At 41.3% G+C, this 24,733-nt stretch overlaps 1 protein-coding gene across 2 annotated transcripts in view; it reads left to right on the top strand.

Annotated features, from left to right (window-relative positions):
• The window catches only part of NTN1 (netrin 1), a 106,463-nt gene that overhangs the window by 62,017 nt on the left and 19,713 nt on the right, over positions 1-24,733 (top strand). Inside the window, exons 4-5 of one of the 2 annotated variants that reach the window (XM_033139560.1) lie at positions 15,016-15,165; positions 16,603-16,656. In XM_033139560.1, coding sequence (XP_032995451.1) covers positions 15,016-15,165; positions 16,603-16,656 — 204 coding nt within the window. The remainder of the gene's footprint in view (positions 1-15,015; positions 15,166-16,602; positions 16,657-24,733) is intronic. The other variant, XM_033139561.1, reaches the window with a different exon arrangement.

Below are 24,733 nucleotides of genomic sequence, written 5' to 3'. Positions count from 1 at the left end.
ACCCACCTCCCTTTCATTTTTTTGTAATGTGTGTTACTTCAATGACTTCACAACTTGAGAAGCCTGCCGTTCTGCATTTGGGAGCCATCCTGTTCATTCTACTGCACAGGGCCCTGGATCTCTTGCTCCCAGAGTCTTGTCATGATGGCACCATTGCTTGAAAAACTTTGAACTATTTTTGTTCCTCTTTAAGTAAGCAACACATCCCCTTTTGCAAGCTTGGGGTGTTATTCTGGTTAGGAAAAAAAGCACACAGAATCATTTCATGGTTTTAATTCTGGGTGTCACTGGTGAAGCTGTGGGTATTGATTGATTCTGGTGTGGGGAATCCTAGGCCACAATGCATCTCTCTCTCTCCCCCTCTCCTACACTGCCCATGCAGGCTGTCCATCAATATGGCACTTGAGGATTATTCTGCTCTCTAGTTCTGGCTGGCTCTGTGACCAAGAATCACAGTACCTACTTTTGTGTTCTCAACAGTGCTTTCTTCCAGTTTTTCCCTACTTTTGTTCAGGATTTGGATGATTCATAGTAGGTGAGGGAGAAACTGCCAGGAGCTAGAGCTGGAAGAATCTTACTCCTGAGACAAACAAACAATCCAGTTTCGGACCTCTTTTTTTTTTTTTTTTTTGCCTGTTGGGCTGTGGGAGAATTGGAGCAGCCCAAGGGATTGACCCCAGCTCCGCTTCCATGGGAGATGTGTGAGCTCCTGCAAACCTTTACAGACCCGACCTCCCCTTTGAAAGGTACGGAATTTAGCTGTATGAGAAGCTGGTCCTGCAACTGCTATTACAGGAAAGAGATCTGGGCAAGTTCAGTTCTGAAAGCTCCACTTGTCTGGACTATGTGCTATGTCCAAGAAACCATAATGCTTTCAGGATTTTTAAAAGGGGAGGGGGGGAGATCAGAAGTCTTGTTTTGTTCAACTTGTCACAGCTTATCAGCCTTTTCCCCTCCTCTTCCCTCCCCCCTCCTCACCATTCCCGCCCTTCAAACGCATAAGCACAGGCACACATGCAGAAACCATTGAATGGCTCAGAGCAGCTATTCAGAACACGTGTGACTAGACAAGTAAAAACAAAGAAGTGGAAAAGGGACCTCAGACATAAGAGAAGAAAGACAAAGGTGTGAATGGATTGTTGAAGTTATTCAGATCAGCATATGGGCCTCTCACATCAAAACAAAAGCTCGCCTTCCCTCCCCTTCCCACAGGTGTGCATACCAGCAAACACTGGGCTCCATTCAATAGGCTTAGTATCTGGGAAGACAAAGACTACGTATTTCTTTTGCAAATATACATAGACACAGATCTACCATGCATACACACAGAGAGACAAATATATCCCTAATCCATATGAAAACAGCTTTATTATCTGGACAAAATAATAGAAAGCTAAAAGTTTCCTTCATTGAGTGGCTCATCATTCAGTGCTTGGCAAAATCCAACAAAGCAAAGTAAGTTTATTTACAATCAAGGATTTTATTTATCCGTTACTAAGTTTCTACCCCAGATTCATTTTCCAAGATGATGTAAAAATGTGCAGTTGCACATATGAAAACTGGAATTCAGTGGAAAAGAAACAGGAACTTAAAAGACAATGGCAGCCAAGCAGTTCCTACAAAGCCTTTGGGGCAAACCAAATAATAATAATAATAACAACAATAGTGATAACAATGATGATGATGATGATGATTTCTTCCTGTCAACAGGAGGATTTATACAAAATCTACACATCTACCTATGTGCTCCAGCTTTTAAAATTTGAATGTTTGCTATGCATTAGATGCAAAACCTGTTCAGCATCAACAGAAGACATAAAAGGCTAGATAAGGCAATGCTACCCACACTAAAGTTAAGCATGTTCTGTCTCCTAACTGTAAAGGTAAAGGTAAAGGTAAAGAGACCCCTGACTGTTAGGTCCAGTTGTGAACAACTCTGGGGTTGCGGCGCTCATCTCGCTTTACTGGCTGAGGGAGCCAGCATACAACTTCCGGGTCATTTGGCCAGCATGACTAAGCCACTTCTGGCAAACCAGAGCAGCACACGGAAACGCCGTTTACCTTCCCGCCAGAGTGGTACCTATTTATCTACTTGCACTTTGACGTGCTTTCAAACTGCTAGGTGGGCAGGAGCAGGGACCGAGCAACGGGAGCTCACCCCGTCGCGGGGATTCGAACCGCCGACCTTCTGATCAGCAAGCCCTAGGCTCTGTGCTCCTAACTGTAAATGAATGCAAAAGTGAAGGAGGCTTTAGATCAGTGCATTCAGAAGGTTCCTGGTTTAATCCCTAGCCTCTACGCATCTCTACGTAGGGTTGGAAAAGATTCCTTACCTGAAATCATCGAGAGCTGCTTCCTGTCAGTACTAACAGAACATGACTAGATGGACTAATGGTCTGACTTGGTATAAGATAGCTTCCTGTGTTCCTAAGGAGGAGTGAGGTATGGGAGGTAAAAACTGTTAGGACTGTGTTTTTGTGTATAGTAGAGACAGGGAAGTGTGAACAGGGAAACTGCAAGAAACTTGCGTGCTGGAAGCTCCTCTGATACACACCCCCCCCCCCGCTCCCACCCCCACCCCCACCCCACCCAGTCTCTGAGCTTTTAGCAGATGTTGCTTTTTTTGCTTTTAAAAATGTTATATTTGGAACCAGGAGGGCTAGAAGTGAAAGCTGAGAATCTCAGGAATATGGCAATAGAAGCCAATATTTGAAATTCATGGAATAACTGCAGCCATATACAGTGCCCCTGCTTATGCACTCCAATCTCTCTCTCTCTCTCTCTGCTGTGGGCAAGGCCTTGCATTTCAGCTAAGTGTATGTCTGTGTGAGGCAGATGTATTGTGCACCCACCTCATTCATCTGATAGAAAGGAAACATGCCCAACTAATGTGGGCTACTCAGAACAGCCTGAACCTTTTGAATAAGCTGGAATTTCAGCAGCAGGGGAGGGTGAAACAGCCACATCACTGAATGTGGGCACTAAGTGGGGGGGGGGCGAGAGAAAAGATCTCCTGACATCATTGCTTGGCAGGTTCGGAATCCACAAGGGCAGGCAGATCTGAAAGAGGAAAGAAAATCAAGCCCGCAGTTGGGAGGGAAGCAACTGTGACACAACACAGTTTTAATATTTTTCAAGCTGCTCTGCTTTCCTGAAGGGGGGATAGCATGCTCATTGGCAGATTGCTGGCTGAGCACTGGGAAAGTATGTTTGGTAATGAAGCTGACAACTTAATTTTGAGTAAGTAACTCAGCTAAGCAACAAAGGCTGCAAGCAACAAAGAGAAAGCTTAATACATGGCCCCTTTCCTAATACAGATGAAGGGGCAAGAGAGATGCAGAGAGAAAGAGGTACAAGAACTAGAGGTAAACCAACATTTCCCAGAAGATTTTTAAAAAAGAAAACACACACACACAAACACACCCTACACACAAATAAGGAAATACAGTGGTACCTTGGTTCTCAAACGTAATCTGTTCCAGGAGTCTGTTCGACTCCCGAAACCGTTTGAAAACCAAGGTGAGGCTTCTGATCGGCTGCAGAAGCTTTCTACACTCAAGCGGAAACTGCATCGGATGCTTGGCTTCAGAGAAACATTCGCAAACTGGAACACTTACTTCTGGGTTTGCGGTGTTCGGGAGCCGATTTGTTCGTCAACAAAGCTGTTTGAGAACCAAGGTACCACTGTATCTGCAGAATTTTCTGTGGCTATGGGTATTTTCCACCATTTATTTAGTGACATTCCCCGCCTGCCAATGCCCACAGAACTATCATAGGTCTACGTCGTTGTTGAGGATGCAAAATGTTGACTAGGCTGACAACTGGGTTTGAATAAGCATATGGCTGCTTCAAGGAACTTATACAGGGCATGGCACTTCTTCAAGCAAAAGAAGATTTGGATCTTGGATTTGGATGCCATACTTCTAGTACTGGCTAGAATCAGGTTCAGAGGGAAAACAGCATTCATATGTTCAGAAATCTTAAGGAAGATATCGGGTTCAATGGCTTCCTGCTGTACACCATCAGAATAACAATATACCACTAGTCCCTCTAACTCAATGCACCTAAATCTGTTATAGAGATTCCCTCAACCCTCTGGAGCATATTTGGGAAGGGTGCAGTGTGCATGTGGGGGGAGGAGAGAGGGTGGACACCTATTGCACAAATGGAAATCCTTGCACGGACAGAATGTGGTCATTGAATATTGCCCAGACACCTTTGATTTCCTTTGTCTTTTGTAGAATTAATTAGATTATCCAAAATCCTTGGGTTGTTTTATTGCGTCATTTGTGAGGGTTTTCAGAAATGTTGGTGTAGGATTTATAATTTTAATTGCATTTTACTGGTTGATTATTTAGTGTTTGCAAACTACTCTGGAATCTATTTACAAGAAGGTCAGTTTAGAAGCTCCATAGCTAAATAAAACATTTGCCTCTTGGCTTCCTTGATTTTAAGGAACCACTTCTAAAGTACTGTACTCAAAGTGCCTGTGGAATGGTTTGCTTATTAATGCCCTCATAACAGTGGGCTTAATTTCATTCATTTGCTTTAAAAAGTAGTACCCTTCTCTCCTGCTCTGAAAGTTCTCAGTGCTGCCCAATATATGTTTTCCCACTGACGCAGCAGCAACCTTGTTTTTTTCCTGCTTACACTAATAGAAAACTATTTACATTTGACTCTGCAATGAATGTTGCTAGTATTACAATTTTCAACTGACATTCTCTCTTCTAGATGGACTGCAAAGAATTCAAGTTGTTTCATTTTGTTCCTTTAGAAAACGATGTCATGTTTGTGCAAGATTTCCAAAACTTGTGCTTTGTTTTGTTTAGCTTTTAACCAAGCAGGTGGGAACTATTCAGCGTGGGCCAGGTTAATGTGGTGGCTAGTGCAATGGGGATCAGCACTTAAAACTTGTCTGTGGCCCAGTAAAACAAGTCTCGTCCCAACATAACCTGTGCTCCTGACTCTATGAATGTGATTAAATTTCCATGCAGTGGGACAGACATTATAAAACATAGATCTTAGTCATGCTGTACCACCCAGGGCCTGATGATTGATGAAGGATAGATGGCAAGCAGAGCACTGAACATTAGACTGCAAGAGTTGTGGGGGACCTCTATACTTTGCTAATTCAGAGTCTGACACTGCATCACTCAAGTTCCATCAGCCGCAGAATATTTAATCCATAACTATAAAAACCGTAACTAAATGTTGGTCTCCTTTACATCCGGTCGACTGTTTGCTTTGTGAATATTGTTTTGTGAAGTTTGCCAAAAGTCTGGAAAATATTTTCTGTTGAAGTTAACGATTCGGCGTATGAACCTCCCTTGATTTTACAATGTGAGAGCCAACACGTTGGTGGATTTTTCTTCCCTTTTAGCCATGTGAGCCACAGCAAACACATCTGTCAAGGCTAATGGATGTAAAGAGAATGCAGCGCTAGGCTACAGGTTGGAAACCCCTGGCTCAATAGCAGCTCAACACTATTTAGCTGTGGTTTCTTATGGTTGCTTTCTGTTATTTAATGCAAACTGACCGGTATTTTGCACGAGGGGGAATTCCTCGGAGGCATGGGCTTTGTCAAAGAGTACTCTTGTCCATCTAAGGCCCTCATCTTTTGTGCTCCTGATGTTTTGCTTTTGGGACATCTAAAAACAATCGTGCTAAAACAGTTTTGTGAAAAGTTACCTTCTAACAGTCTGAGCCATATCTCTATTGATAATACAGCAGTATTAATTTCCACTTTATCAGATAAATCTGCCAGAAGGCTGATCTTCATAGAAATGTCATGAGGTTTGGGCACAATTCAGATTAAGAAATTAACCCATTTCCTGCATTTGCCATCAGCTTTACCAGCAACTCATCTTCCATCCTATATAGCTGAGAATGTTTCTCCATAAGACTTGATTCTTTCAACCATTTAGTCCTGATTCATTTGCACTTGCATTTAATACATTTAAATCAATGCAGCTAATGAAATGCCAATGCCTTGTGAGAGTAAAAGCGAGTAACTTCCTGCCAAGCAAGCAAGCATGCAGCAAAGTTCATAATTCTTGCAAGTATTTGTTGGCTGATATGAAGTAACTCCTGCCATTCTGTTAAGAGGCTGTGTTTGTCCATAACAATGCAATTTCATCCATTTACTCTAACAGACATGCTGTGCTAAACTGCTTTCCTTCATCCCTGCGCTTTCCATCTGTCACTTCACCATACTATCTGAGCTGGTATTTCTGAATAGGCAATAGATTCACTGTTAAGAAAATACAGGAAAAATTGAGTTACTTGAAGGTACACTGGAAAAGTAAATTTGATTTGTTTGTTTCTGAAGTTGTATATGTATTTTAATTCTCCATATGTACAGTTTTTTCTTCCTTTTAAAAACAGATACTTGATAGATGTTCAAAATTGAAAATTTATGAAGGTCTGGTTGTTGTTATTGTTTGTTTGTTTGTTGTTGTTGTTGTTGTTGTTGTTGTTGTTGTTGTTGTTGTGTGTTTTAACAAAATCCTAGTTGACAGAATGTTTAATTTCAGTTTTTGCTCTGAAAGTAACATTGTAGTCTTTGTAGGTACAAATGAGAGCTCAAAAAGGAAGAGCTATTTGCTGCAAAAGCTTCATAAGTGAATGGCACAGAGTAATTTAAAAAAGATGCTTCCATGACCTTTAAAACATTAAATTAATGAAGGATGGGGGGGGAATCATGCAATCCCTTAATTTCAGCAGCTTTCTTTAAAAATCAGTGGGCAAAAACAAACAAAAGTAAACAATTTAATGGAATGTGAACATTTTTATTGGAGGAAACAAAAGACAAATGAAATGGGTAATACTTTTCTTAAGAATCTAAAGTGATCAAATTATATAATTTTTAAAGAAATTGCAACTTTATCACTTATAGAATTATGCTGCTTTGTCACTTGTCTGTCCTGCTAGCTTTTTGTATAGAAAATTTTAACTGGGAACCCTCAGCTCTGTACCATTCAGAAAACCCAATACTAAGCAAATGGAAAAAGAAAAAGAAAGAAAACCTTTTGCTAGACTAGCAAGTGTGATGAGCTCCTTACTGCAACTTGGAAACAAGCCACACAACAGGAAAAGAGATGACAGATTGAGTAGGGATATCACATGAAGTGGCAGGGTTGGGATCATGCCAAGGCCTACTGAAGCAGCCTGGAAGCAGAAAAGGAGCCAGGCTGCTGTATGCTACTGGGTGGTCAAAGGCAGAAATGAAATGCCAGTGGTTCAAGAAGGCATCTTGTTTGAGAGATGAAGGATATAAATCATGTCCCATAAAATTAATGCAAGAAAGAGTTGCGTTATCGCTAGAGTGGTACTACTGGGACTTAGAAATGACCCAAAGCTCCTGTTCTTACTTTCTCTCTCTCCTGGCAGCTGTCCCTGCCACATCTCACCAACAGGCTTAATTTCTAGCCCAGCTTCCAAATTAAAAGGGAAACTAACCCCAGAATCCTATACATGTCAACTTAGAAATAAATCCTATTGAGTTCAATTGGGTAAGTACCGTAAGTATATTAGTGTTGCAACCTAGGTGCCTATTTTAATCTTACATTGTATTCTCAACAGTCAAACTGTTCATTGAATATCTACTTCAAAATAAGCAACCCTATTTTTCCGCTCTGTCTGTTCTGTTTAGAAGAATGTTTTCATGCAGAACGCTTTCTGTGGTCAAATACATTTACAGCATTGATCCAGGAATGGCTACACAACTTCTGCTACCAATCTGTTCTGTTGAAGTACTGGACATGCTGTTGGGCAGCCGTCTACATAAATATGGAACCCTATGGAAACATATGCAGTGTAGGTGGACTGTTGCAAGCATGAGACTGCTTCTTGCTGCATATGCTGAGTCTGTGCCACTAGCAAATGTTCCACATCCTGTTTACATATTATGCATTATTGGTTATAAAAAGGGGCCTTAAAAAAAGGTAGGCTCACCTGAAGTTCTGGATTTGTGCCTTAGAAACTGGAGACAAATATGATTTGCACCTTTCACACTTTCTTGAAGAGTTCCTGAAGCAGGAGGTGAAATAGGAACGTTCACCTTCCTGTCCTAGATAAAACATTGCATTATTTTTATTTCCTCACTCCTCCATATCCGCCCCCATCTTCTTAAAAAAGTGAGGTTGATAGGGAAGTTCCAAATGACCTTTCTATGTAAAACCTGTTTTGTTGTATATAGTAATATATTTGGAGTTGGTTCCATAAGCCCCTTTGATTAATTTCAACTCTGATATTTACCAGGCTACTGATACCAATGTAATTCTATTGAAACAGAGCCCCTGTCGGGTTTTATAGTATTTCTGTAAAACTGCTCTGCACACTGGGGAAAGGATTTCCATGCTTTTGATGAAAAAATGATGAATGATATGAACCATGAATGCACTCAGGCTCCACTTGCCAATATAAACCTATTGGGGAGCAGTGGAATTTAACATATGGAAAGGCGGCAAGTTGGCTTAATGCAGGCTAAACTTTTAATTAAGGATGCCAATCTTCCTCCTAAATGTCTGCTCCAGAGATTCTCAGCCAAATTTTTGAGGCTTCAGTAAAGAATCATTGCTCAGCTTGCTCTCCCCCTGGGAATCAATAGCTGCTGCTCCTTCTCACATGCACAGAGATTTGAGTTTTGTGAAAGGAAATAAGACCAAGCCTTAACCAGTTTTCTTCTATGAACAGCAGCATTTTGAATTATAGTGAGCTGAACCTCAGCTCACTGCATGACCATGGAGCAGTCTGCTTCCTTGGGTTTCTTTCTATGGAAAACAGAGACAAGACTGGCAGGCACATCATTTTGATATCTCCAGATCAAATACACTTTGCTCAAGTTCTTTCTTTCTTTCTTTTCTTTTCTTTTCTTTTCTTTTCTTTTCTTTTCTTTTCTTTTCTTTTCTTTCTGTCAAATGGCTTCAACAGTCTTAAAAGAAAGCCTAACATTTAACTGTTTATAACATTAAAAAAAAATAGCACAGTTCACTGAAAGAAAGCTCATGACATTACAGTATATTATATATCCATGGTAACAAACAGCACTCCTGAAATAAGCTTTCAAAAGATAAATGGTTGCAGTTAAATTTGAGGTAAGAACAAGTATTGTAGTGATCTTGTGCCTTGGAATAATGCTTTTCTAGCTGGGTTAAAATAATTTAAAAATCAGTAATACCCACAGTTAACAGTGTTTTATCCCAATTAAAAAGCATTGTTTCCAAGTCATGACGTCACTACGACACTTTAGGCTGCAATTTCTACACTGAATAACTTGGGAGTAAGTCCCATTTGCCTCAGTAGGGATTACTTGTGACTAGACAAGTAGAGGATTGCACAACTATTCAGTGTGTTTTGTATATCATCATTGTGAAATCCCTCAGAATTACTAACAAGCTACAGTTTTATATTTGCAGTCTCTTGTCAATTTAAAGCTTTTGTTGTTTTCTTAGTATTTGCAACCTAAAGTTGCAATACATGCATTATCTGTCATAAAAGAGAGAGAAATAAACATTGCAGGAGTAATCCAGTAGATTTTAAAAGGTTGCCTATTCGATATTTTGGAGCCACAAATCATTTCTACAATAATCAGTAAATGCTGCCTTCTGCTCTGTATTGTGACTGGCAGCAGCAGTTTCAGGCAGTGTGGGGTGGCAGGTCCATTTCAGTCTACCTGGAGATTCCAGAGATTGAACCTGGGACTTCTTGCATGACTCCCACTGATCTACAGCCCTTTTCACTTCATTATAAAATTATTTGATTTTGTTAAATGTAGATCATTAAAATCAAGTAATGGTTAATTATTTAATTGTTTCTTTTTTTTAACCCAGACATTCTAATCCTTTGCTTTAAAATCTCCTTGTCTCACTCCACCCTAGTCATGCCACATCCTCGTCTCTGTTGTTACTCTATCATGCTTGGGGCAAAATTTTGAATGCCCAGCAAGCCCAGAGAGCCTTTCCCCAAAGCAAGCCATCTGACTTGAAAGAAGAAAGGAGCTGGTGTGAACCTCAGTCCTGTTCAGGCTTACTCAGATGTAAGCCCAATTGAATCCATTGGGACTTACAGGCATACTAATATTGCAACATTAGTATTGTAATTTCCCCCGTTATTTTAAAAAGTCCGGTTTCCAGTTTCCCTAAATCTGCTCCTTCAACACACGTGTATAATAGTACTGACTTGCTGGCATGAGGCCCCAGCATGCTTGAAAATGCAGGAAAGAGAAGAAAAAGAGGAGGAGGAGGAAAGAAAAAGAAGAAAACAACTTCTGCTCTGAAAAGCACAAACAGAAAGTTGTGGGGATTTTGCCATCAATGATCTACAGCAGCAGAGGCCCCAGCCACAGCTTCATGAACATTAATTGAGCAAACTGAAAGTCTGTCTACATGCAGTGATAACACTACACTGAAGTCACTCTGATGCCAAGAATTCAATCATGCTGCAGATGTCTTGAAGCTCCAGAGAAGCCAGTGGTTTCATACACTTCCACCCAGATTACATCTAAGTCCAGTTTTGTGTCCCAGAAAGGATCATCCCGTCACTTTCCCTTTAGACTTGTTATGGTTCAGATGGTGATATTCTGGAACCTGAATTCTGGCAGGTGGTCTCTTCCCCCACAACTTCTTATCCTTTGTCGCAGCAGACTGGGGACTCTGACTTTCTGTTGCTATAAAAAAATACAAAGGCAGTGAATTTTCTTCTTCAGCTGAGAAAAGAGTATTATGTTTAAATCTGCTTTCCCCTGCACTCCAGTTCAAAGATTCTAGGACATCCTCTCCTGGATTTTAGGAATTTATTAAAGCCTGTCATTTCCCCTTCCCTGTCAAATGTTAAAAACAGAAAGCCTTCGGGGGTGGGGGGTGGGGTGGGGGAACAAGGACGAGGCTTTCCGTGGTCCTTCATAAAGGCCAGAAACACATCTGGTCATAAACAGGACAAAGATTTCTTGGAACTGCATCTGACCTCCGGTGTGATTTCCAGAACATTGTGCTGACATATCTGCTAGACATCCCCTGTGACACAGCTCAGTCAAAAAATGGATGAGAACTATTCAGGGGTTCCCTGTTTTTGTGATCATATCTTGGTGCACGTGCTTTCTGCTTCTGAAGCGTAGGAGCTCTGCACTTGCACAGATGCTCTCATTTGTCATACCTTTGGTATTTGGCTTCAGGAAATAAGATTATTTCACAGATGAAAATGTAAACAAGGCCCAAATCAGCCACTGCCCAAGAAGAGCTGTGGTAGAGAAGGGAGGAGAAATGCAAAGGGATAGTTGTGGTCTCTTGATCAGAAAGGCTGTTTGTTTGTTTATTTAGGATTCCTACATGCTGGGGACTGTTTTCATGCTCATCTTATTTAGCTGCTTCAGATAAATGATGAAACCTTGATTCAAAATTTCTCTGATTTTGTGGGCTTCAGAAGTGTTGCTTCATATCACCTTGTGGAATAAAGTTATCAACTGAACGAAATGAAATCAAATCACTGATTAAAAACAGCAGCAGCAGCAATACAAACTCAAATGGCAACATCATATGCAAGCTACCACGGCAATAACAGAAGGCAAGGTACGGTCAATCAAAGAGAATTTCTAAAGGAAAGCCACATTACAAACTACAGTATTCACCAAAGGGGCTGAAAATTCAGGTAGTGCTGACCCCTATTTCCTCCCACAAACTCTAAGAATGAACAAACCAAAAAAGTTAGCATTTTGCTGTAACAATCTTCACAAACTACCAGTGATTCTGTGTGCAATGCTGGGGCAATTTAATAATGCACAAATATGGAATCTCACACGAGGACAAAACTGTTAATAGAACACAGGCACCTGAAGAACGATAATTGAGACCATTGAAATGTGCAGGTGATTCAGATTAATCCACACGAGAACACTGATGTGGAATTTTAGAAGCAATGAAAAGGACTTCTGAGGAAACACATAGTAGCGGAACCTGAGCTGCAGCTCTGTGCACACTTTATTGGTAAAAGCCCCATTGAATTCCGTGGGACTTAAGGATCCATAGAATTTGGCTAATAGGATGACCCAAAGAATGGAGGAAAAGCTGGACAACCTTAAATGACAATTGTGAGGTGCTAATCTAACACTGTGTGAGCCACAATGGAGAGTTTGCATGTCCCCACCACTTCTGTAACACAGCTTGTGAGGTAGGTTGTACACACACACACACACACACACACACACACACAAGCATTCACCACCACCACCACCCTTTGTTGAGGAGAAAGAGTTGAATGAATAGTTCATAAATTAGGCTTTGGTTAATTAAATAATATATCACCTTTTAAATTGGGAGTTTTGTTTTTGTTTGTTACTATGGTATTTTTATATTGTAGACTGCCCAGTGATCGTCAGGTGAAGGGTGGTATACAAATTTAATCGATGATGATGATAATGACGATGATACTGATATTGTTGCAGCTTAAGCCCTTATAATTATATTATCACTAAATGAATGCAATATGCTTAGAATCCAGAATCATTGCTCATTTCACAGCCAGTTATACACAACTTTTTAAAAGAAATGTATAATATACACTGTGATAAAATATAGATATGAGAATGATGCACGTATCACACTAGTGGTGGTGGGGAGACACCTATAAATAGTAAGCCATAACCATACAAAATGACAAAGGATTGTTTTAGAACATGAAGACAAATCAGCACATACAAGGTATTTAATACATATACCATAAAAGCTAAAATAATGCTTACTTGTGAAAAAAAATATGTAAGATACATTTAGGCAAATGATCTCTGATACTGGTAAATAGTGTGTCTTGAGTTAACAAACTTTGTCTCCTTTGACAAAGTATAGCTTCCTGTGTAATAAAAAGCTGTTGATGTTAAAAGAATGTAAATTCTTTCTGTTACTCCTTCACTGTTAAATGGTCACATTCTAAATCAATATCTAGCTTGACAGAAGATTTAGTCTTTTCTATATCTTTCAATACATTGACACACAGAGAGATTAGTGTTTGGAAATTATTGTGACATATTTGGTGAACTGGCTTGACCGACCTGTCTTTGGACAGGCATATCCCAGCATGTTCTAGCATTGTTGACAGATGGATTCTGGGACTTCTAAATGTATGACTATGAACATCTTAGTGATAGAGATAGAAAGAGAAACAACAACCCTAGACCATAAACTCAAGGCTGGACTTTAATTTTATTTCCAAGTGCCACATTCATTCACTATTTTTGAGTTTTGAATCATACCTCTGTGTCATTGAAAATATGAATGTTTCAAATGCAAAGCAACAAGAAAAGAAAAGAAAGTCCACATCAAGAAGGAAAACCTAGATTTAATAAGGGAACTGACAAAAAGAAGTAAACAACGAGCACGGAATGTTCTTATACATACCTGTTGCTGAAACATACTAGATTTCCCCAACAAAGAGCCATGCAACCCCAGTAAAATACATATTCACAGATAATTTGATTGTCATGAGCTGTACCACTGGAGACTGACTAGTATGATTGACAAAGATTCAATAGCTCAAATGTCAAGCTTACCTTAAAGACATAAATGAGAAATAATCTGGATTGTGTAGGTTCTGGTTCAGCAAACAGATGTTGAATTAAGTTTTCAAAATGTGGGATGACAACATTTCATAATCACATGAGTCCTGGCTTAGTAGGCAGTTTAACTCTAAAAGTGAAAGGAATGCAAGAAGAATTAATGTTGACTGATTATGATGTTTATATGCATCCTCAGTGCTTATTTATAGAAGAGGTGGAGCACCTCAGGTCCAGGGGGTCAAATGTGGCCCTCCAGACCTCTCTGCCTGGCCCCTAGAACTCTCCCCAGGCCACACCCATCACTGGCCCTGCTTCACACTCAGTATTTTCGCCTGGCTGGAATGTGCCCTTGAATTCTAATGCATTGTTTGATGGAGGATAGAGAGGAGTTTATGTCTTATATATAGAAAGTAAAATTTGTTGCTCTGTTCATTTTTGCCTCTTGCCCCTACTGGCATGCGACCATCAGAAGGGTCACAGAATGGAATGGGGCACCTTGGGCTGAAAAAGTTTCCTTGCCACTGATATATAGGAACATAGGAAGCTCTCTAAAACTGAGTTGCACCATATAGCTGGATCATGTACCACAAACTGGCAGCAGCTGTCTAGGGTTTCAGACCAGGGTCTTTTCCAGTTCAATGTGGAGGTGGCGGGAATTTGGACCTTCTAGCATGTAATGTATGTGCTCTGCAAATGCAGTATGCCTTGAGTGCCAGCTGCTGAAGGAAAGGAGTGGGGTTATTGCTTTCATGCCTTGCTTGCCTTCTCAAGAGGCATCTGGTTAGCTATTGACAAATTTATGGCTGTCACTTGTTGGCTAATGATGGACCATTGGTTTGATTCAGCAGATCTTCTCCAGAATGCTCTTCAACAGGAATTTAGCCAGGAGAATTCATCACAATCCGCTGTGTTTAGTTATTGTTTTAGCTACAGAACAGGTGTTTCAATGACCTCTAGAGAGAAAAGGAAACCCTTCCTCCTCTTCTTGCTCCCACCAGCTGTGATGATTGGAGGTTGATAGTGAGGCTGGAACAGAATATTTCCTGAAGCACTGAACAAACAGCAAACGTGCAGAAATTGAATGGTGGGGAAATAATTCTAGGTATGGCATTAGGCAAGTCCACTCAGCAATAGTAAATGTCTGCTTTAAAACTTTTAAATTCATTTTAGGCCACAAGTATATTAATAATCCTTGTGGTGTAATGTAGTAGCTGGCACTGATTGTCCATCATGTTGCTTTCAGATTTTCTGGGGAAAGTTGCTGTGCTTATAGAGCACTGCTATTAGAATGAGATGACACCTGCAGTCCAGGGCACTGGGTGCTCTCACCTCATTCCTATAGCTCTGCTACAAAAAAATCTTGCTGTCTTTGGATACTCTTGCTAGTTGAAAATGCTTGTTCTTTTTGGAAAATCCTTCCTTCCTCTCCAGCTCCTCACCTCTGATCCTCTTGTTGTGTGTTCCCCCCACAGCATGTGATTGCCATCCCGTGGGTGCAGCTGGAAAAACCTGTAATCAAACCACAGGGCAATGTCCCTGCAAAGATGGCGTGACAGGCATCACTTGCAACCGATGTGCCAAAGGTTACCAGCAAAGCAGATCTCCCATTGCCCCCTGTATAAGTAGGTGGATGCGCTTTCCGACATTGGTACCATGACGTAATGAATCCTAAATCTGGTCTGCTTACTAACACCTGATTGGATAGACTTAATTGATTTAGCTAGAGATACTGTTGGCCACTTTTCACATTGCAGTTTTCATGGGTAGTTGTTACAGGTCCACATTGTGAACCTAAAACTTCAGGTTTTAATGCACATTCACTTCCACCACTATTTCAACTCGCTTATGCAGTGAAAATGCACAGTGAAGAGCTGGGGCTACCGGTAATAGCAAGAAAAGACACATATGAACCTGGAAACTGGGATAGGTTTGGTGAGTACAGTGAAAGTGTATAATGTATACCCATTAAAGCTGTAATTTGTGTAGTGGCCCTGTGTGTTGTATGTCCAGGTTGCATTTTGCATGTCTCCATGTATATAAATATATCTTATTGATCACACTAGTAAAGTAATGTGTATACAAACAAATTCCCACTTAAACAAAAGGTTTCAAAGTTCAAAACATGATTTTCTGTTTTGCAGAACCATTTTTTTCTAGCAATGCCAGCAATAAACTACTACTATTTTTAAATCATGTTTGATTAAAATCATGTTTGGGCCTAGTCAATGTTTTTCTCCTAAAAGCATTAGACAGCCCGGGTTCCATCATTGTTCCGAGCAACTTTCATACCAAAGCAGTTGGTTCTGTCTCTGTCATACAGAGAAAAAGAAATCAAGACCAAAGCAACTTTGAAAAGCCAAAAAGAAACACAGAACAGCCATATAATGGCCATTACCCTGTTTCCTTAATACTAATGCAAAAATAAAATAAATAAGGTCATGGTTGAAAGAATCAAGTCTTTGAATAACTTCTCAGGATGCATTTCTGATAATCTGGAATAGTCACGAAAGTTTCATACTCTTATACTGCTATAGAGTATTTATGGTCTGAAGGCATATGATGCAGCAACCTCGCTGCAGCTGCCCTCTCCCTACAGCTTCTTTAAAATAAGATAAAAGATGTGAGAAACATCTGATCATGGATCTTCTTCATCACATACAGTATGAGACTCCAGAACTCACTACAAGGAACTGAAATGAGATTATTCCTAGAACCAAATATGGCTCCAGGAAATATATGCCTTTCTCTTCTCTGATGGAGTCCTGATTACATCAAAATCATTGGAGACATTGTTATTGTTTGCTATGATATTTAGATGGACACAACTAGATGTGCTTGGTGAAGGCGAACTCTAGGTTAGCGCTGCACTAAAATTGTACATGCACACAGTTGCTGAACACCCTCTCTGGTCCCTGAAGGTTCATTTCCACAATCACTTTTCTTTCTGACAACTTTTGAACTTGTCTTGTGAAAACATTCATTCCTGGAGGGAGTAACAACTTTTTCCTTTTCTTGTTTATCCTTCCCTTCCCTTGTCCACCTTTTCTTCTTTACCACAGAGATACCTGTTGTTCCTCCCACCACTGTGGCCAGTAGCACAGAAGAACCCGCAGGTATGTTATACTTTTGATTTTATCCTGTTCAGATTGTCAGGGGGGGATATCCTGTTGCAAATACAAGATAGGTCTGCTGTCCAAGTTACAGCAACAACAAAGTAAGCAGGACTGAAACTTATTCAAGCCTTTTTACTATAGGGGAGGGGGAGGTCAGAAGCGTAATATTTTGGGTTTTTTTTCCATTTAAGAATAAAACAATTAACATCAAATGTCAAGAATGGGTTATTACATAGCAAAAGAAATAGTGTTTGTGTAGTATTGTATAAAAAACAGGCTCTGGGAGAAAATTATGTACATAGATTTAAACTGCAAAAAGACACGAAAAAGGTAAAAATTATGTGAAAAGAATGCTTAGCAATCCCAGAAGTCTTTGCACCAACCTTTGAGGCCTGTGGAGAGTTGGAGTTTGAGAGAAAGCTTTGAAGGGAGTGATTGTGGTGGAGTTTGGCGGATTTTGTGGAGTTTGGTACTTCAGGATACCAGTCTACCCCCCTTGTCATTTTTTTAACATCATCCTCTAGCGATGAGGAAAACTGAGAGCCCATCCATGCCAGTCTGGTAAGTGCTGCTGGCTTTTTAAAGGCTTTTTCAAGAGTTTCCAGAGGTTTAGAGTGTGTTTACAGGCATTTTAGATGGTGTTCCCCACTATACCTGGGAATGTAAACCCTGTGTAAGTGAGGAGACGCCTGTAATGTATTACCTGTGTTGGGGTATTTTACAGTCTTGTGGGTAGCCTGACCTGGAGCAGAACAAATTTGACAAACAGATGGAAGTAAAGGACCAGCTGTTTAAATATGCTATTATTGTATCTTTTAAGGAACATTAGCAACATCACTGTTGTGGTACTCATTTATTCTTGTCGTCATCTGCTACTTTCAGTTTAGGCTAAAAGCTATAGAAGTGCAAGTTTTTATTCTCTTTTCACAGAAAATTATTTACAGGGTGGAGAGGGAGTAGTAAACACTCAAACTTGCAACAGTATCTCCTGGATTCCTAATTTTTTTTTTAAAAAAAATATTATTTTATTCATTCCCCTGCATATATCATTTTCAATGGAACAATCCATCTTTTCAGAAGCAGATTGCAGCACAAGGCGCCTTCTCTTTAAAAGCACAAGGAAAGTTCAGCCAAACTGAACAATCTGATTGGCGGTGGGTCCCTAAGTGAATGATATCCCTTCAGTAGCAATTTTATTGACGTTTTTAAGTACCACTTTAGTCAGAGAGGATGAGCTCCCGTATTTTATCATTTTTATTTGACTGCCTAGCCCACTTGGGAGTGTGGCACCTTTCAGATTCTATCATTGCACACTTCCCCAGAAGTCCACAACACTGTCTTGGCTACATGTCACTTGGCATAAGCGCCGGTGATAGCACAGCCACCCCTAAATGCAATCTGAGGGCTGTCTGAACATTGCAACCCGAAAGAAGAAATCTGGAAGGAAGTTATATGTAGCAGCCCATTGGACGGAATCACTTTGCCGCACTTCTTCAAGAGTGAGTGTGTTGTGGTGGATAGAGTGCTCTGGTCAGACTGCAACATTCAGTTTCAAATCCTCAGTCATGAAACTCGCTGGGTGACCTTGGGCCGGTCACTTATCTCGAGGTTTAATCTGCCAAACAGGGTCGTTGGAATGACAAAATGTGGGGAATGAATGCCAGTGTGGGGAATCAAGCTCCTTGGAGGAAAGGCAGGATATAAATAAATGCTTAAGTTGAAAGTGGCTCCAAATCTGAAAGAAAAAGGAATGTATATTTTGTAGAGAAATCTCAAACAGATCACCAGCCAAGTCCAGCTTTAGTGTGAAAACATTGCCATTGCTGTTTCTGCACCAGGGCTTGCTTTAGTTATATAACTTCTGCATTTGACTGGAAAAGCAATTAAAATTCATTTGCTTTTATAAAATTGCTCTCTGCCAACGTTTTGAGTCAGTAGCCTTGCTGAACACCTTATAAGCTGAGCAACCTGGACATTTTCTACTTCTCTCTCATTTTATAATTCTGCTCCTAGACCTTGTCTTGCTGCTGGAGGGTAGCAATCGCCAGGTGGAATAGCCTGGGATAGCCGTGTGGCTGCTTAGACAAGGATTTAGTCTCTCACGTTGGTTATTGCAATGCACTCTATATTGAGCTGCCTTCAAAAACACTTTGGAAGTTTGGGGGAGTGTGATATGCTGCAGTTCATCTTTGACAGGTTACTCATGACAGTTCTTGGTAAAATTGCTTCTAGCTTTGCTGGCTCCCTGTTAGCTTCTGGGCCCAGTTAGCAGTATGAGTGATGAACTTTAAACCAGGGTGCAGGCTAGGTCAACAACCCCCAGCATTTTGGAACTGAACATTTTGGATGGGTGTTGTAGTCCATCTGAAATTTTTGGAGGATACGGTTGGAAAAAACTTCGTCTTAGGGCCTGTATATCCTACTGATGGAGCCCATCCTGTGAAATGCTCTGCCAGCAGTTGGCTCCTTTGCTGCTGTTTTTCTGGCAGTTTTTAATACATAGCTTCTTTCTTTTGCTTTTGGCAGTATAGTGAGTAACCAAGGAGTTGGTTTCTGCTGTTTCTTTCTACCGTTATGTTCTAAGTGCAGCTACACTGTGGGGATGTACCTGTTGTCCTAGTATTGTGCCTTTGTTAGTGGTAGTACTGCAGGTTTTATAATGATTGTACACTGCTTTACCTGTCACTTTTGTGGTAGAGAATCAATCTATAAATTGAGAAATGTTGCCCCAAAGATGTAATGATTCCAGGGTGTGCTTTTGCTTTTGCTTGTATGTCTGCGTATGTTATGGCTGTTTGTTTGAGTCACCTCAATCTGTTTGCTTTGTAAGCACTTTTCTGTGGTCTGTTTGCTCTGTTCCTAACACACTGGCCTCTGGCTTGTGCAGCAGGTATATCTGTGGAGGGCTGCTGAATGGGAATATAGCTCTGGCTTCAAGCAGAGTATTGTATTGTTGGATGAGATGACTAGAAGATGCTCTGGCATTCACTCTGAAGGGGCTGACCAGGCAGGAATTTGGCTGAGAAACAGACACAGCATCCATGAGGGGTGTGTGTGTGTGTGTGTGTGTGTGTGTGTGTCAGAGAGAGAAGAGGGGGGTGGATTGATGAAGAGAAGGGAATGAGAGAGAAAGAGAGAGAGAGGAGGGGGCAGGGCCATGCCCATTTTTTGGCCTTGGACCTGACCACCAGTGGTATGCAGCCCCCAACCAATATGGCCCCCAGCCCTGAGGTTTGCCTAGCCCTGATTTAGTGCATTCCAACTGTGATTGTAGACATGGATTGTTTCAGCTAAACAAACCTTCATTGACTTAAAATAATTATTCCATATGGTAAACTTGGCCTGTGAGCCACATTACGAAGTTCAGCACGACTTACCTCTCTTCTGGTGCACCAGCATCCTGCCTCGCCAGTTTTCCCTACCAGTTGCTGCTAGCGCCATTCATTTCTGGCTGCAAATTCTTTCCTGGATTATAGAATTGCTGCTGCTCAAAAGGCTAAACTGTACACCCTGGGCAGCTACTGGAAATAACAACTGGAAAAAATTCTTTGCTCTGTTGTAGGGCTAGGGTTTCCTGTAGGTCTTATCAGGTTCCTAGGATTTCCCACAAAGTATAGTAGCAGAATAGTGTAAGATATGACACACTCTATCTTGGCTATCTGTATGCTTCATTTGCAGCAGCTGTGATACAATGCAGTTACGCAAATGCTTGGACTGACCTAAGCTGGGCAGGACAACAGCCCAGAGGCCATACTGTAGGGAACATTCTTTCTCTGCCCCTGGAGATGGGCTGCATTTGGCCTTTCAATTTCCTCATTTTGCAGTTCCATAAACACTTTAGCTGAGAAAAATGGGGGTAGGAGAGAGAAGATGGGGAGAAAACTCTGGTAATTTTCCTGATAATCAGGAAGGTGAACCACTGTGACTCTGGAATGGCTATGTTGATCATAGCTGTCAACCTTTTCCATTTTTTGCAGGAAATTCCCTTATTATACCAGTGGGGAACAGCAGGGAGGATTGACAGCTATGATGTTGACTCACCTTGCCACTAGCATTGTTATACTTTGTAAAATACAAATTCATGTTCCAAATTTAGAATTATTTCATCTGACATGCAATCGGCACAATTTCCACACCCCCAATAAAATTATTTTTATTAAACTTTTAACATGAAAAGAAATTTAATTAACATTTGCAGTGGGATTTTCATTTTACACAGGATCAGCTGCATGAAGGATGAGACCTCTCCAGAAAGTTGTATGGGCTGTTGGGAGCAGGCATAAATCCCACTGTTTGTTGATAAAGTCAATGAATGGGTGTCATATAGCATAGAATGAGTCTTTTTTGTGGTGTCCCTTGCAAGCTGGGCGTGCAAGTTAGTTTTTCTGACAGGGCTACCTGCCAGAATATATCTAGCCACTTGCAGAGAAGAAACTAGGCTTTATTTCACCCGGGTCAAAGACCCACTTTGGTACCCCCCATGCACATTTGTGTACATACACACAGAGGCAGGGAGCCTCAATGGCACCCCTCTGGAGGCTTCACCCAGGGCAAAAAAAACGGGCTACCCCCATCACTATGGCTCTGCCACTTGTCATGTGAAAGATGTGCAACTAGTGCAAATATGCATGGGGACACTCAATCCTATGCTTGTTTATTGGTAGTAAGTCCCATGTGGGAGGAAGTTCCAGTCATAAGGAGCAGCAAGGGAAAACGTTACTTCATGTAGCAAAGATACCTTTGGATGGCTGAAGATAGTAAAAGGTAAAGGTAAAACGAACCAACGACCTTCTGATCGGCAAGCCCAAGAGGCTCAGTGGTTTGACCACAGCACCACCTGTGTGGTGAGCTAGACAAAATGATCTCTTGCAAAATAGGTGCAGAGACATGGACAGATGAGGATATGGAAGGTTTTGAATGCTGAAGACAATAAGGGACTTAAAGATAAGGGTCAAAAAATAAATGTTTTGAGAGAGCTGAATAATTTTGAGAGGCAAAGGGAAGGGAAGTATCAAATAGAACACCCAAGGCTTTGTGCCTGGTCAGCTGGATGGATGGTGATGCTGGTAACGGACAAAGAGATGATGGTTTGGGAGGAAAGATGAGAAGTTTGCTTTTGATCGCATTGAACTTGAGACTATGTTGAAGTATCTAAGCAGAAATATCAGAAATGTAGTTGAAAATGCACACGGAAGTGCCTGGCGTGCTCTGGTCCAAAGAGTCGGACACAACTAAACGACTAAACAACAACAAAAAATGCTGTTGGATTACAACTTGCATCATGCCTGACCATTTACCATGGGCATTATCCAACAACATCCAAAGGACCACAGGCTTCCCACCCCTGCCCCTGTTGTTATCACGTTGCTGGATTCTGTTGGATTCCAGTTTTCTTGCTTTCTGAAATGCGAGGTGCCTTGTGACACCTCCATTTGAGCTCTGATATGATGAAGCAGCAAAGTGGGGAAGACAGGTGCTGCCGCAACGGGCTCCGAATGAGGTACTCCGGTGCTAAGCAGTACGCTCAAACTTTAATAACAAAACATCTTGGCTGCTCCTTGCCCTTCCTGCCTTCATACTACCCTAATGGGAGAGAGCCAAAAATGGCATTCAGCAAGTTAACGATATCCCCTTGCTTTCAGCAAGAACACTTCACAATGGAGCCCCCTTACAATGGAGGAAGCCGAAGGTCATGACAAGGGTTAGAAGGCGCCCACCGGGGGCTATGACTTGCTGTCAAACATAAAGCAAAGTCCTTTGTACACCCCACTGCCACCTCTGGGTTTGAGCCCTTTCATTCTGCTTTGGTTTTGCGGGTGGATATGGCTACTTTTCCACAATAGGGCATCTTGATAGAAGCTAGAAGGGAAGGAAGCAGGTGTGGGTACCCTTGACAACTGCATTCCATTCTCCTCTGAGACACTTCCATATAGTAGAAATTCTTCATTGTAATTTAAAATAGATGTGCATTTTTAATATGCCACTTTCCCACAATTCTTTTACAATACTATTCTAATTCCCAATAATTGCACCATCATTTTGGGGTGGGGGGTGAGAGAGGGGTTGATGCATGATTTAAAAATAAAATGTTTGTTCCGAAGGGAGGTCCCAAGTTTACTCCCCAGCCCAACCCAAATAAACAGTAGGTGGGAACCAAAGATGGTATAATGATTTCACTTCCAGATTGGCTTTATGAATGTCACATAGGCAGTTTGCACTTTTAGCTGTGGGGTGAACTAGGAGACGTGAATGAAATTTTGTGTAGTGAAAATCTATTGAGCAGATTCTGCCATCAGTTACTGGTGCAAGTCCCTTCTCTTAAGCTGGTAGTATTACTCTGGATTTGCTACTCTCGGAAGTGCAGTGCAATATGGATGTGCTCCAGCTCTTCTCTGGAGCTTGAAGCTCAGTACATTATCTCGCACCACACTTCCAGGTGCCTGGATCGCCTCTGAAGCTCAGCGTAGTTGTTTTATTACCTTTATGCCTTGCTTTTCTTCTGTGATGGGCTGCAAGTTAACATGCATGGATTCCCAATCAGTGTGCCATGCAGGCACTGACGAGGATCAGAACTGCTTTGCTTAATCAAGGTTATTGTGTCATGTGCCTCCAGACTGTTTTCTGGAACACATAAGCAATAAGACACTGCCCCTCCCCTGCTAGTGAAGGATCAGGAATCTGGCAATCACATATTTTAGCAGGCTATCTAGACCAGACAAAATGTGTGAACCCCTGATGGCCAGGGCTGAAGTAATCCCAAGTGTAACCCACATTGCTTTTTTGTTTTCTTAAACCCAGTTTCAGTGTGACCGTATCAGTTTCCTTTCTGGAGCCCCAGCAGTATGTTCTCTGCTTCTAGAAGCCTCTGAAGGGTGAATTAAGAATTTTAAAGAAGCACTGATGCCACTCAAGAAACAGAAACTTCTACGGTCCCTGTGGCATCCAGTTCAACTCATTGTCCCACTCTTGAGGACATACTATTTTCTGTCTATCTTTGGACAAGTATTTTGCTGCTTCTTTTCATATGCTAAAGTCTTGCACAGTTGGACTTGCATTGGATTGAAAGATGGGAGGTGTATTCCAGCCCTTGGAATGGTGAGCTGAATACTTGGACAATTATTGTTTTGGGGTAATTTAGGGAGCCCAGGGAGAATGAGCTCACAGTTGATTGTGTGCTCCCCCTCTCTGCTGCCCGCCATCTTGCAAGGTTTCGAAAAGATTCAACTCACCTTTAACTTGTTACTTATTCCCATTTGTCTTTCCCGTCATCTGCAACCTCATCAAGTTGGTTTCCTATTCCTGTTTTTAACTGGGCAGATCTGAAATCAGCCGGCCTGTATTCCTTGAAGGGAACTGTAATCAGGAACTCTTAAATTCGCCAGCAGACAGCAGTTCACAAGTACACCCTCATGAACTATCATTTGGCAACCCATGAACAGGAAGAAAACTCTTTCTGCTTGATTATAATACTGTGGAGGCTATGAGTATACTCTCTTGGGCAGTAAGGCTTCGGGGACAAGGAGGGGCCACAGACAGATTTATTAATGGTGCCTCGGCTCCCACAGAAGCCTGCCCAAGTCTTGGTTTCCGTCCTGGCAGCCCCAAGTGAGAGGCTTTAATCTAATTTCATGCCTTATTTGCGCCAATTTGTTTTTCAATCAATCTTGCTCAGCAAGAAGAAAGGATATTGCTAGGGGCTTATTTGTTCGGTCTTGTTCCAAGGGTGAGGTTAATAGCAGTTATGCTTTGCTGGGATTGCTGCAGGGTTCATGGAGCTTTTACTTGTTCGCTTCAGCTCCCTGTTTGCATCTGGCACATCCTCTTCTGCCCTAACTTTACATACCAACCACGCTTTACATACCAAGGGCACTTGAACCAGTTTGAGCAGCAGAACCCTGCAACTTGACTTCAGTAGAACTTTTGTTCTTAAAATAGATTATATGTTTCTGTAATTGTTGTTAAATCCATTACAGGCCCTTCACCAGCAGATCCCAAGGCAGGTTACAAATAATTTAAAATTCAGAATTAGGAATAGTTACAGTTACTAATAAGAAGCACTACGAAGCTGCCTAAACAC

Source organism: Lacerta agilis, chromosome 2, assembly GCF_009819535.1.
Source record: "Lacerta agilis isolate rLacAgi1 chromosome 2, rLacAgi1.pri, whole genome shotgun sequence".
NCBI lineage: Eukaryota > Metazoa > Chordata > Lepidosauria > Squamata > Lacertidae > Lacerta > Lacerta agilis.
This window is presented reverse-complemented; position numbering and strand designations above follow the sequence as displayed.